We start from the raw sequence: 13,825 nt of genomic DNA, 5'->3' as shown, positions 1-13,825 counted from the left end.
TATATATATATATATATATATATGCAAATATATATTTTCATCAGCCATTACTCCAGTCTTCAGTGTCACATGATCCTTCAGAAATCTTTCTAATATAATGATTTATTATCAAACTTGGAAACAGTTGTACCGCTTAATATTTTTTATAACCTGTGATATTTTTTTCAGGATTCTTTGATAGATAAAAAGTTAAAAAGAAAAGCATTTATTTGAAATTGAAACCTTTTGTAACAATATACACATTTTTCTTTCTTTTTTGAAAGAAATGAATACTTTTATTCAACAAGGATGTGTTAAATTGATAAAAAGTGACAGTAAAAATGTACATTGTTAAAATATCAGTCAGCACGACATTGATAACATTGAAATTAAATCAGCATTAGAATGATTTCTGAAAGATCATGTGACACTGAAGACTGGAGTATTGAATCTGAAAATAAGTTACATTCTATATTAAAATAGAGAACCAATATTTTAAATTGTAATATTTCACAATATTACTGTTTTTCTCTATTTTTGTTCAAATAAATGCAGGCTTAGTGAGCATAAGAGACTTTTTTTCCAAACGTTTCCAAACTTTTGACCAGTACTGTACATATTTTTCATAGTTGTGCTGTTTTCTCATAGAATTAGAGTGATTATTAAAACTTTTATTTAATAACAATCTTTATTATTATAGTTATTGTCCTTTGTGTGAGCGGGCCTTAAAGGTACAGTCACATTTACCGATATTGAGTGAATATTCACAGTTAAATTTATTTAATTATATTGTATTTTTAACAGTTATTATCTTAATTACTAAATTACAAATATTATTTGCAATTTAACAAAATAACAAATACTTATATACTATAAAGACATTCAATACCTATATAATAGAAATATTATTAATAATATCAAAGTTTCATAGATTCATAACCCAATTCACCCTAAACACGAAAGTTTAACACTAAGAGGCCCTGACTTCTTTGACCTTCTCACCTGTGTCCATCTTGCCATCTTGGGCAGCAGGTCCTTCAGGTATAACGCTCTTGACCTGCAGGAACTCATCCGGCTCGTCCCCACCAATGATGGTGAAGCCGAATCCCATGTTACTCTTCTGCAGCACCGTGGTGAGGAACGTCCCTTTGAGTTGCGTGGCGTCCCTCGTGAATGGAGGCTTTTCTGAGAAGACAAACGCACATAAACACTCAGAGGAATGCACTGCACACTGCACAACCACCTCTACTGCATGGTCTTTGGTGCTTCGGCATCTAAGCTAAAGTGACATGAAAGTAGGGCACACCTGAGCAACCCAAAACCGAGGAACACCAACAAACCAATTGGGTGAAGATGGCATATATGGGCCACAGAGAAAAGAAGTACCTCTATATATCGTGGGCAATGGCAGCGCCGATAGACCTTGACTTTGCATTTGATGTTGCTGTTGGATCCTTCGTTTGGCCTCTAGGACTGGGTTCTCAAACTGTGTCCTTCTGTTAATGTGGCTGCGGGGCAGAACGAGCAGATATTTAAATCACGCTGGGACCCTCCCTCCCCCGGCGAACTTATTGAAGAGAATGACGCGGATGATTCGGGGTCGGATTCTGCAAATACTTGGTGCTTGATAAAAGAAGTTTGATCAACTTACTCAACATAGTAACTGCCATAAATAGGGTCGTCTATTTTCTCCCAGCCATATGGAAGTTCTGTAGAAAGAAAAAAATAAGATGGTCGGCACCTCGTTGCAAACGTTGTTTATCCCCGTTGCATGTTAACCCGTATTTAATGTAGTCTGGGTTGTTTTGTCTGTTTCCTTGCACAGTTCTGTTTATGTTTTTTGAGGATTTTATATATAAATCGATCAATCACATCGAAAAATATGCGTGTCTGTGTACAGTATCTGTGTGTGTGTGTGTATATATATATATATATATATATATATATATATATATATATATATATATATATATATATATACACACACACACACACACACATAATATTATATATTAACAAACATTTATGTTAGATGCGATTAATCTAGATTAATCGATTTGCCGGTATTAATATATGTATAAATATATTGTTCTAAAACTGGTAAAATTCACTTTTTTGTAATTGGAATAAAGCTGAAATAAAGTAAAACAAATATTACATTAAATAAAATTCTTAACATTTTAAGTTTAAGTTCTACGATTACTAAAATTAACACTGAAATAACTAAACAGAAATAAAACAAAATCTAAAAACAATGACAAAAATACATAAAATGAAACAAAAAATAAAAGCTACATCAAAAAAAAAAAATGTAATTTTATTGAATATTTATATTTTTTATTCTGATAATCTTTTAGTCAATTTTTAATTTAACCTGTGAACATTTTTTATTATTCCAAGCACGTGGAATTAGCATTGTTTATTAAATGAGTTATATAAATGAGTTTTCCTTGCCTTGACTTGATGCTGCATTATTTAATCAGGCTTCAAGTTCAGTATTACCATTCACTGTCATATTCATAAATAATTACAACAACATTGAAAGTTGAGCCTGAGTGTATAAAACCTTCAGATGCAAAAAGCTTAAAATGAGCTATTTAATGCATGGCACGAAGCATGCGTGTCATGAAAACATTTCTCACAGTTTTCATTATAGTGAATCTCAGTCCAGTAAATCAATAACCCCAGGGATGCCTGCAGCGTATGATAATACACGACACAAATCAGTCTAGACGTCTTTTAAAAACACACATTCCCTGCACACGCCAGAATTCCGATTGCGTATCCTCAACAATCCAGCCGGCCGTTCACGCTGGCAGTCAGTGTGTAAAACAAAGCTTAATTAGGACACACAGCAGTAAGTGAGGGGAGGTCTGGCAGCCCGAAGGTTAGAGCCAACATACTTTCATGCAATTCAATCCGCCCGAGAGACACAAAACAAATTAAAGAGCTGGCGAGATCACCATGACAACAAAGGGCTGTCATCATATGCAGCGTTCAGGATGCTTTTCCCTGTCTGTTTTTCAGCCAAATTTGACATTATTGAAACATCAAGAAAAAATGGGGTACATGCATAAACTCACACAGTAATTATCAAAAACATCGCCGGTGGGACATGCTGCAGTTTCTTTCTTCGGAAACACGCACGCATACATACGTACATGCAGATGAAGTCATGCATGTGTGAATAAACAGTGTGCAACAAACATGCAAATAAAGCACATGTACATAAACACCAGGCTAACATAACTCATATCTCTTCAGTAATTAACCTCACACATGCCATTTCTACAGACGTGCCCCCCAGTTTTCCACATTATGTGTTCTTCGGACAGGAATTATATCTCAAAACGTAGTTTGTTGATAGGAGGTGTGTAATGACTTTCCTAAAAATTTGATCTATGATCTGGCAGATGATAAAAAAAGCTATATATATATATATATATATATATATATATATATATATATATAAAATAAAAAAAACTATAGGCCTATTATAAACACCAGTAAGCATCCACCTAGCAACGACCCAGAACACCCTAGCAACCACCAAACAATGTTCGACAAACTACCTAGAAACCACTCTAAACACCTAGTAACCTTCTAGCAACATTCATAGAGACCTGAAATGCCCTTACAAATACTTAGAATACCCTTGAAACTACTTAGCAACTACCTAGCAACCACTCTGAACACATAATAGCATCTACTCCCTACACCCTAGCAACCAGCAAACAATGCTTGAGGAAGCAACTACAAGAAACCTTTCAGAACAGCCTAGAAACCATTGAACAATGCCCTGGCAACCACTCAGTACACTTTGGCATCACACGAGTAAGATTTAATTGATAAACAAAAAAAATGTACAAAATCCTAATAAAGCCATGCTGTTTTCAGATAGTCATTAGTTGAGTGAATGGATGCTGAGCTGAACAGAACGCTGGGTTGGAGGAGGTGGGAGAGGAGCAGGTGTGACGACCGACGAGGTTCTCGCACCTCCCTAGGAGGGTTAGAGCAATCAAATCCATCCTACACACACACACACACACACATCAACCGGCTAAACCGCATCCGCTAATGCTAGCTTGACCCTCTGTCTCGCAAACAGAAACCAGTCTCATATTCACGGTTTACATTAAGAACAGCGGACGAGACTCTTATATGTGTCACATACGCAGCTTTAACTGAGAGAGAAAGACGAGTAACACACCAGATGGCGACACTTTCTTAATAGAAAAAAGTGAGAATTGTGACATAACCTTGGCTGGATTTACTGGAGCTTTCTTTTAAAGATTATAGCTTGGTTTGGAGCCAAATGAATCAAAATGTATCCAAGCAGAGTTTTATTCACTATGTTAAATATTTAATCTAATTTATAATAGGTCATGTTTATCACTTCTCTTTATAACACCTATATGTAACTTATACAGAGGTGCAAAACAACATATTTTCAGTGTTTTTAATAAATAATATAAAATATAACAACAATCTACAAAATGTTAACTACTCAACGTTCCCGCATGAGCAAACATTATTGCAGATTAAAAAATGTAAACATTGAAATAATTTATAAGTATATGGACAACGGGAGATGATGCCGTGCTCTTAGGCTTCTGTTTTTAATAAATAATGAATTCTAAACAACAAATAATATTCAAAACGTTTAAGTAGGTAATATATTCAAACTTATAAAAAACTAATAAATAAAAAAAGCGGTACATTTAACATCTGTCAAGCATTACTGAAGATAATATTTGTTAAATTTATAAACATTTTAATTTATAATGAGGGCTCGCAGTATTGTGGGAGCATTAAGTAGGTAATGTATTTAACGTTAATACATACGTTAAATGTATTAATTTATTAACATACATATTTTTTTGGAGAAAACCGTATGTTTTTTTATGCAGGACCATAATGGGCCCTCCATGGTTATAAGACAATGATCTAACCCAGACCACCTTAAATATATTTTCTCAAGCCTCCTTAAATCAATGGTCCTCCATTGGCAGTTTCCATGGCAACTATGGGAGAAGTCTCTTTTTCAGGCTCTTTCATTCACTGAGTGGCTTATGTATATTTGAGTGCATTGAATGCACAAGTGTAAATATGAGCGGATGCGTCTTTAAATGTCCTGTGAAATTTGTGCTATCAAAACCAACCAGCAGGGCTCATTAACTAGCAAGCAGACAGCAGGGTACAATTTTGGAGCGTTAGAACAATGGAAAAATGATTCCATTGTTGCTAAATTAAGCAGACACGCCTCTGAAATTACACAAAGATGTTTAAGTTTGTGACTAACATTGATTTTGAAGGCAAAATTAGTTTGACACAAACAGCGCATCTTTTATCTAGCCTTTGATGGGAATTTATGATGAATCTGTGCGGCCCCATGAGGATCATAATCTAACAGACATCTGAGTTCAATTCTGTATAATGTACATGTCTGAACTTTGAAGTGAGATGTGGATCAAATTTGCAACACACAAAGTGATTTTTACGCAGCAGATAGTATTGAACACAATGGAAATCAATCATGATTATGTGTATGAGCTTACGTTGTTGCACAGACCTGCCCAAAAAATAGATCTATGTTGTACGGAGAGGTATATTAGTAGTCATGTCACAGAAAGGCATTAAAAGGCCTGTGGAAAGAGATATTGATTTCTCTGGCCCCATTAAATTGCATTTTATTTCAACAGAAGGTTTCAAAGATGGTAGATTTGGGTACATAAAATCACCATTCATAATGAACAGATGAATGAATGAACAAAAATGAATGAACGAATGAACAAATGAATGAACAAACAAACGAACTGATGAACAAATGAATGAACAAACAAATAAATGAATGATCGAATGAATGAATGAACAACAAATAAATTAATAAAATGAATGGAAAGGAGGATGAATGGCTTTACAGATTAATGAAAAAAGGATCAATCCCTTTCTTATCAAACAAATGAATGAATGAATGAACGAACAAATCAATGGGGGATAGATAATTTAAGGATGGGTGAATGAACGAACAAAAACAAAGAGGATGGATGGATGAAAAAAACAATCAAACAAATGAATAACCAAACAAATTATTAAATGAGCATGAATTGTTGAAATGAATAAATTGAGGATGCATGGATGGATGGATGGATGGACAAACAAACAAATCAATCAATCACTGAGCAAACGAAGGAATGAATAGAGGATAGATGGCTTAGTGGATGAATGAATGAACAAACAAATGGAGAAAGGATGGATGGTTTGATGGATGGATGGATGAACAAACGCACAAATTAATCAACAAGCAAATTAATAAATGAATAGAGGATAATTGGCTTAATGGATGAATAAACTGACAAAAGGTTAGTTGGGTGGTTGGTTGGTTGAAAAGATGGATGGATGGATGGATGAACAAACGCACAAACTAATCAACAAGCAAATTAATAAATTAATAGAGGATAAAAGGCTTAATGGATGAATGAACTAAAAAACGGTTGGATAGATGGATGGATATTTTGGATGGATGAATAGATGGATGGATGGATGGATGGATGGATGGATGGATGGATGGATGGATGGATGGGTGGATGGATGAACAAACGCGCAAATTAATCAACAAGCAAATTAATAAATTAATAGAGGATAAAAGGCTTAATGGATGAATGAACTAACAAACGGTTGGATAGATGGATGGATATTTGGATGGATGGATGGATGGATGGATTGATGGATGGATGGATGGATGGATGGATGGATGAACAAACGCACAAATTAATCAACAAGCAAATGAATAAATTAATAGAGGATAAAAGGCTTAATGGATGAATGAACTAACAAACGGTTGGATAGATGGATGGATATTTGGATGGATGGATGGATGGATGGATGGATGGATGGATGGATGGATGGATGGATGAACAAACGCACAAACTAATCAACAAGCAAATTAATAAATTAATAGAGGATAAAAGGCTTAATGGATGAATGAACTAACAAACGGTTGGATAGATGGATGGATATTTGGATGGATGGATGGATGGATGGATTGATGGATGGATGGATGGATGGATGGATGGATGAACAAACGCACAAATTAATCAACAAGCAAATTAATAAATGAATAGAGGATAACTGGCTTAATGGATGAATAAACTAACAAAAGGTTGGTTGGTTGGTTGGATGGATGGATGGATGGATGGATGGATGGACGGATGGATGGATGGATGGATGGATGGATGGACAAACGAACAACTGATTCAGCAAGCAATCGAATGCATGAATAAATGAATGGAGGATAGATGCTTAATGGACTAATGGATAAACAAATGAATGGCTATAAAGATGGGTGGCTTTACAGAATGAACAAAATGGTTGGTTTAACGAAAAAAAAAAAGAAAGATTAAAAGAGATAAACTGATGCATCAATGGTGAATGAACTTTCTTTTTATCCATCCATTCATAAACACAGTGAGTAAACATCATGAGCTAGCAGAGTTTGTCTTTCTGGATGTTTCATGAAACCAGAGCATGTCCTGACATCGTGAACAAACGCACAAAATGGAAATTCGTGTTACACTCTCACACGCGCATGTCTCCGGGGGAGGGGGGGTACAAGTGGAGGTCACGACATCAAATTTCTCCAAGCGTAAAAAGGAGAAACATACTCACACACATGTTAAAACACCAGTGCACTCACCATCTTCCTCACATTCCTCCGGGGGCTTGGCTTTCTTCGCTAGCCGAGGGTCGAGCCATGACGTCGTTTTGGTATTGTGACTGAAAAGAAAATCATTTTGTAACAATTAATAGTACATATGATAGAGTTTAGTTACCATTATCCGAATCGGAAGCATTTTTATGTGTGTTATGTCAGCCAAATGTTGGTACAAGCCTCACTTTGAAATGTAAAACATTCTAGACTAGATATCCCAGAAGGCCTCAGTAGCAGTGGATGGGGGTTTTCCAGTTAAAACAATGACAATCAATAGTTTTAATAAGTCCCTCGTTTCTCATTAAGGACAGATGGAGGGAGGGGAACATCTTTCTCTCACTCTTAAGACCGTTCTTCCCTCTGTTACTCTGGCAGATTCAGTTTTATGGTGATCCATTCATCATCATGATGATTCATGATGGTAACTGAAGTTGTAACTGAAGATGGTAACTTAAGATTCAATGATTGGTTGGCATCATCACTAAAAATTTCATGGAAGTCCATGTGCAGCATTTTATATCTATAAAGACTTGTTCTTTAAAAAAAAATACTGCTTTTTATGACTAATTATTGTAATATAAAATAATGGTTTATATAAATAAAAAACCTTCCATGTAGCACTCATCATTTTAAATGTGTTTAGTTAAAATAATAATACTTTTTTTTTTTAAATATATTAAAAATAATTAATATTTATAGAATTATAGAATTAACATAAAAATGTATTATATATTAAAAATCTAAGTACTTAAATTAAATTCATTCAAAAGGCTGCTGGATTTCATTTGAGGATAAGCTTTTTTCTTCTTTTCTTTTTTGTTGCAAAAACAACCCTAAATTCCCTAAATATTAAATATATGCTCATATATAATTAATATTTAAAAATTCAACTCTGAGAGAAGTGTTCATTTTCTAGTATGTTTAGCATTCATGTAACTAGCTTTTCTATGTCTATATTCACCCTAGTGAAAAATATATATACTAAAATGTATTTGAAATACATTTATTTAAGGATACTACAAATACTGTACATTTACATAATTATGTACTTAATATAAATACCCTAAAAATTGTACTTTTGGTATACTAAACTGGTATACCTAAAGTCTGCTTAATTGGAACCACTAATCTTGTACTTAATGCACTTTAATCATGCAGAAATATTGCTCCAGTCCAACTAAATATATACTTAAGTATACTTTATTGTGCTAAAGTTGAACTATTGCAAGTATACTTAAGGTACACTTTAAATATCTTGCATTTAAAGACTGGTATTATACAGAGATCATACAATCCTAATTAATAATGATATTAAAACACATTTTAGGTTTAATATTAAGAAATGTTCATTTTGCAATAAAGAAATACTCTAAATAAAGTTTAATTATAATTTTATATCAGTAAGTCTTAAGACTGCTCTGATCGGATTGCGCATGGTTTATGTGACTTTCTGATGCCAAGTAAAACGTAAAAGTCAGAAGCTGTTATAGGAAACATACTGAAAGTCGCTGCAGAAACAAGGTTGTGTTGTTGCAAAGTGCCGAACGAACAGAAAATGACAATATTGGAAACATGTTTTGATGTGACTTTAGATGTGAAGTCCGCTTATTGACATGACACATCACTGGCTTAAGTTACCTCTCAAAGGTAGCCTTTTTCCCCCAATTGTTTGAATGAAAATATCCACTTCTTCCAGCGCTGTTTGTTCTCAGTGTTCTTAAGTAGCCTATCTTATTATTAATTCACGAATGATTGGCATCGCTGGTTCAGTCGACAGAAATATGGGACACATAATAACTGCTGAAACATCCGCAGGGAAAGTGTTTCTCCCCAGTAAGCGATATTGCGTTAAAAGACGTCTAAATAGCCGTCCAAACACAGCCCTGACGGCTAGGCTAAAGCAAGGCAAAATTTGAAGACGTCTAACCATAGCCCTAGAATAGACGCACAGGCTACGCATAGGGGATCATGCCTATGTTCCCACAGCCCTATGTTCCCACAAATGGCCTACCCCTGACCCCACCCCTAAACCTATCCATAACTGGGGTTTAGACAATGTTCCCACAAATGGCCTACCCCTGACCCCACCCCTAAACCTACCTGTAACTGGGGTTTTAGACAAATCGTAAAAAAAAGAATTCTTAGAAATGTGGGAACATAGGGCCGTGGGAACATAGGGCTGTGGGAACATAGGGCTGAACCCAAGCATAGAACATGTCAAAGAAATGAAACCAAACACCTTGTAATCACTGTTGACTGGAATATCATACATCCCGCAAGTTATTTTGGCAAAAATGACAAGTAACCAAATTCAAGGTTATTTTGGCTAGAAGTGGGTTATTCATAGCCGGACTACATCGGGTCTATAGTTAACCTAGACGGTGAAATGACAGCTATTGCTTGCTGGGTCAGGTCTGTCGGAGCGCTCACGGTACGCAAAGTGTAGGCGCCGCTGATTTAAGTGTATAAAGTCCTACAAATCATTTCCAAAATGCAGTCAACTGAACTGCATTACACTGAGTGAGCTCAATACGGCACACATAAATAATTCAGACATCCGTAACAATCTGTAAAAGAGGACCGTGCAACAGGTAGCGCTCCATATGCTCACGCCTCTTTCATTATGAAGTGTGCTTTGAAGTGCACTTCACTCACTCTATGAAGTAAACTTCTCCTTTTTCAGTGTAGGCCATCTCCCAGTTGTCTGGCAAAGGGCCCAGGTCGTCATTCTCCTGGGAGTCTTGTGGAGACTTGGGAGCGTCTACTTCTTCCTCCTGGGCATCTGTGGCGGTGAGGGTGGGGGTCTCAGGAGGGCATGGCTGGACGGGCACGTCTCCAGAAGCGTCGGTGCTCTTGTCCTCGTGTTCGCTGGATTCTTTGAGGTAAACAAAAGGAATCAGTGTCAGCCTGACCTTCCGACTGAGACTTATTTGACTGTAGATTTTTAGAAAAGGATGGTACAAAGAGATACTGTTACATAAATCAAAGTAATGATTAGAACTGTCAAAGTCAACTCGTATTAACATATATTACATTTTTTTGACAGCACGAACACATTTATTAAATTTATAAAATGAAGACAGATGTTTTAATAGTGAACTATCCGAATGAGTCTCAATGCGACAATTTTTTTTTATCCAAATCCGGCTCCCCATATAGATTAATCAAACCTTTGTGAAAAAGAAGTGTGCTTGATTGTATTGAATGTGCGCTTGTTGTGTACTTCAAACCTTAAAAGTATATATAAAAAAACCTTGCAGATAACATATTAATAAAAATAAAAGGCCATTTGCACTTTCATGATTGTGTTTCTTAAAAGTGCACTTTGTAATAATGTCAAATTAAAAGTTAAACAGCGCATGTAAAATTGTTGTTCTAATAATCTTTTGTTGTGCTAACTAACATATTAAGCATGATTATAATTTTAACTGTAGTGCGTTCTTCAATGAATCTGATTGGTTGACGAACGTTCCAAGGTGTGTAATTATTTTCAGGGAAACGCACGGCTAAAGTAGTTCCAGGCAGGTCTTGACCGAATTACAGTTTCATATCACTTCGCCAAATGATTTCAGTTATTTCAAAGGTCCTTACAGACTACGACAACAAAAGAACCAAAACCCACAACGACAATGACCAAGCAAATAAATATAGCAAACAATAGGATAAAAACGACAAATTATTTGTTGTCAGCGCTGCTCTGATGATTTTATCAGTAAAATAGTTTAGCAAATGAAAAGCTACATGACATTTCTCACTAGCGAGGTAATAACGGCGCTGTTCTTGAAGCAGATAAACGTACAGTTTGATGACATGACATGTATGTATATGGCATTTTCCATATATTAAAATGTTCTAATGAAAACAACAACTACAGAAAAATGGCACCAGCCCAATAATTAAAAGCCTCGTTTGCTCGGTATATTTTGAAACCTCATCTTTGAGTTACGAACAACAGAAGAGTTTAAATAATGCTCCAGACTTGAAATTGTTTTTCATTAGAAATGAGTCGCACAACTATGAAGCTCGCATTCATAATTGACTCATTCGAAACTATCTGGGTAACAGTGGTAGTTTGTAACCTGGTGTGATGACGATGCCGTTGCCATTGACGACGGGGCTCTCTTCCTCCTCCTCTTCTGGTGGCTCAATGCTGTCCTTCTCCATGTTGCTGACGGACTTGTTTCTCTTCCTTTTTCCCTCTGCACTGGGTCGGGCACCGGGCAAGAGTTGGTCCGTCACATTAAACAGCATCTGCGTGGGTTCGGCAGGAGGCTTTGGCGTGCCATAGAAGTTATCTAGAAATGACAACAACAACAAAAACATTTTTGGGACTTAAAGGCAGGGTAGGTAGGACTATAAAAAAAAAAAAAGATCCAAATTTGTTAAAACTTTCTATATATATCAATACATAATTAAAATGTAAGTACTCTGAAAAAAAGAGTATAAAAATCAAGTGACTCTAGACCGTTTAATCTGTATTAAACACAGCTCATTATTTCGATTCGGGACGAATCAAAGGATTGGCTTAGGCGACTGTCACTCTCTCGCAACCATGGCAACAACCCTTTTGCCACGGGATCTGCCCACTTGCGCGCGGCCGCGCGCACGTTTGATTTGAGGAATTCGAGAGGCACTGAACCTAGGAATAGCAAAACAATGGCAGAGAAAGAGCAATCAAAATTCACATTACCGGCATGCAGTTAGTGAAGGCAAACAAGGCAAAAAAAAGAAGACAGTACAAGAAAAGGTAATGAACAAAAAGTCTTTGGATAAACAAAGAAATAAAACGCGTGTCAATATCGGCGTAGCTTTCCAGCGACCACCCCGTCCTCAGCCTCTACTTCCTCGGACCCTAGTTGCACGCCACGGCCTCTTGCACGACCTCCTCTGCTTCGCCCTAAAATTATTTTTATTTTACAAAAGGACATTTTACAAACCTACATTTTGCGCATGTGCTCCTGCATGCACTTTTCCAGTCACAACACAGCAATCAAAGGAGGACGCGCTGAAAACTGTAATGCTGTTCTCTTTCTTCATAACTCGTACTGAGAAGGTTTGAGTTGCAGAGGAATTTGTGACTGTTTCAGCTGTTCAACCACATCAAAGTTTCGTAATTAGTAAGTCCGTGCTTTTTCTCTTTTTGTTCTTATGTGCTGAAGGGCTGCTGTGCCTTGGTGAAACGGTGTTTGTACGTGAAGAGCTCTTTTCCAAAACGCCATAAACCTAAAAAGCTGCCTCAAAGAACCAGCAAAAGTAATGATTATGAATGTGTAAAATATTGCAATAAGACATTTTAATTGTTTATTAATTTCTGTGTCGGCTGCAAAGATGAAGTTGACGATATTTGACTCGCGATCTTCGCAGTAGGCTAGTGAACGCATGCACCGGAGAAATGCACATTTAGGCTACATAGTTTTATTTTGTTTTGGATGGTTTTGTTTAGAACCAGATTTCTGTAAATATATTCCACATTTTTTAGGCCTGTGAGGCGAGGCTACGGTTCGGTTCACGATGATATAATCTCCAGTTCAAGCACCTTATGTTGTGATTGATAGCCTATATTTACTTTATGTATTTAATGCAGGAATGAAAATATTAATGAATTAATGAAAAAAAAAAATATTAAAATTAAGATACAATTAATACAAAACGAAATTCGTTTTAAAGAAAGGCTTTGTGCTTTCTGTTTTGAGGTCTCTGTTAAAGTTTGAAAGTCTCAGTGCAGCTTTCAGAGCGCTCGCGTCCATAATGGAGAACTGTCAAGTAATATTGTTTTTTCCTCATAAATGCAAACACGAAAAATAAAAGACAAAAACTTTTTTAAAAAGACAAACCATAAATTTAGAAAAAAAAAAAAAAAAGATGGATTTATAGCGTTTTGGGGGAAAAATGAATGGATTTATACCGTTTTGAAAATGTTAATTTTTTTTTACTTTGAATTGATCATCAACAATATTGTTGTTTGATTTAATAATCACTGTTGCAAGAAGTGCCTAGTTAAGTTTTTTTTTTTTTTTTTTTTTTTTGTAAGTGGAAAAAGTAGGGGGTGCCACAGATTCTGTTTAGTTAGCTCCTTTATTGTTTTTTCTATAGCCTAGAATAATATAGGTCAAATGCAGCAAGTCAAAAGACCAA

At 35.8% G+C, this 13,825-nt stretch overlaps 2 protein-coding genes across 4 annotated transcripts in view; both read right to left on the bottom strand.

The window, feature by feature from the left end:
• Positions 1-13,825, bottom strand: part of kctd15a (potassium channel tetramerization domain containing 15a) — a 572,168-nt gene that overhangs the window by 177,408 nt on the left and 380,935 nt on the right. The gene's annotated exons all lie outside the window — the stretch shown is intronic.
• Positions 1-13,825, bottom strand: part of magi2b (membrane associated guanylate kinase, WW and PDZ domain containing 2b) — an 85,762-nt gene that overhangs the window by 29,731 nt on the left and 42,206 nt on the right. For 2 of the 3 annotated variants that reach the window (XM_084094712.1, XM_084094714.1), the window contains exons 4-9: positions 11,770-11,985; positions 10,346-10,565; positions 7,676-7,755; positions 1,631-1,688; positions 1,366-1,487; positions 982-1,164 (exon numbers count right to left, since the gene is read on the bottom strand). In XM_084094712.1, the coding sequence (XP_083950838.1) occupies positions 982-1,164; positions 1,366-1,487; positions 1,631-1,688; positions 7,676-7,755; positions 10,346-10,565; positions 11,770-11,985 (879 nt within the window). The remainder of the gene's footprint in view (positions 1-981; positions 1,165-1,365; positions 1,488-1,630; positions 1,689-7,675; positions 7,756-10,345; positions 10,566-11,769; positions 11,986-13,825) is intronic. The other variant, XM_084094713.1, reaches the window with a different exon arrangement.

Source organism: Abramis brama (assembly GCF_963993115.1).
Source record: "Abramis brama genome assembly, chromosome: 20".
In the NCBI taxonomy this organism is placed as follows: domain Eukaryota; kingdom Metazoa; phylum Chordata; class Actinopteri; order Cypriniformes; family Leuciscidae; genus Abramis; species Abramis brama.
This window is presented reverse-complemented; position numbering and strand designations above follow the sequence as displayed.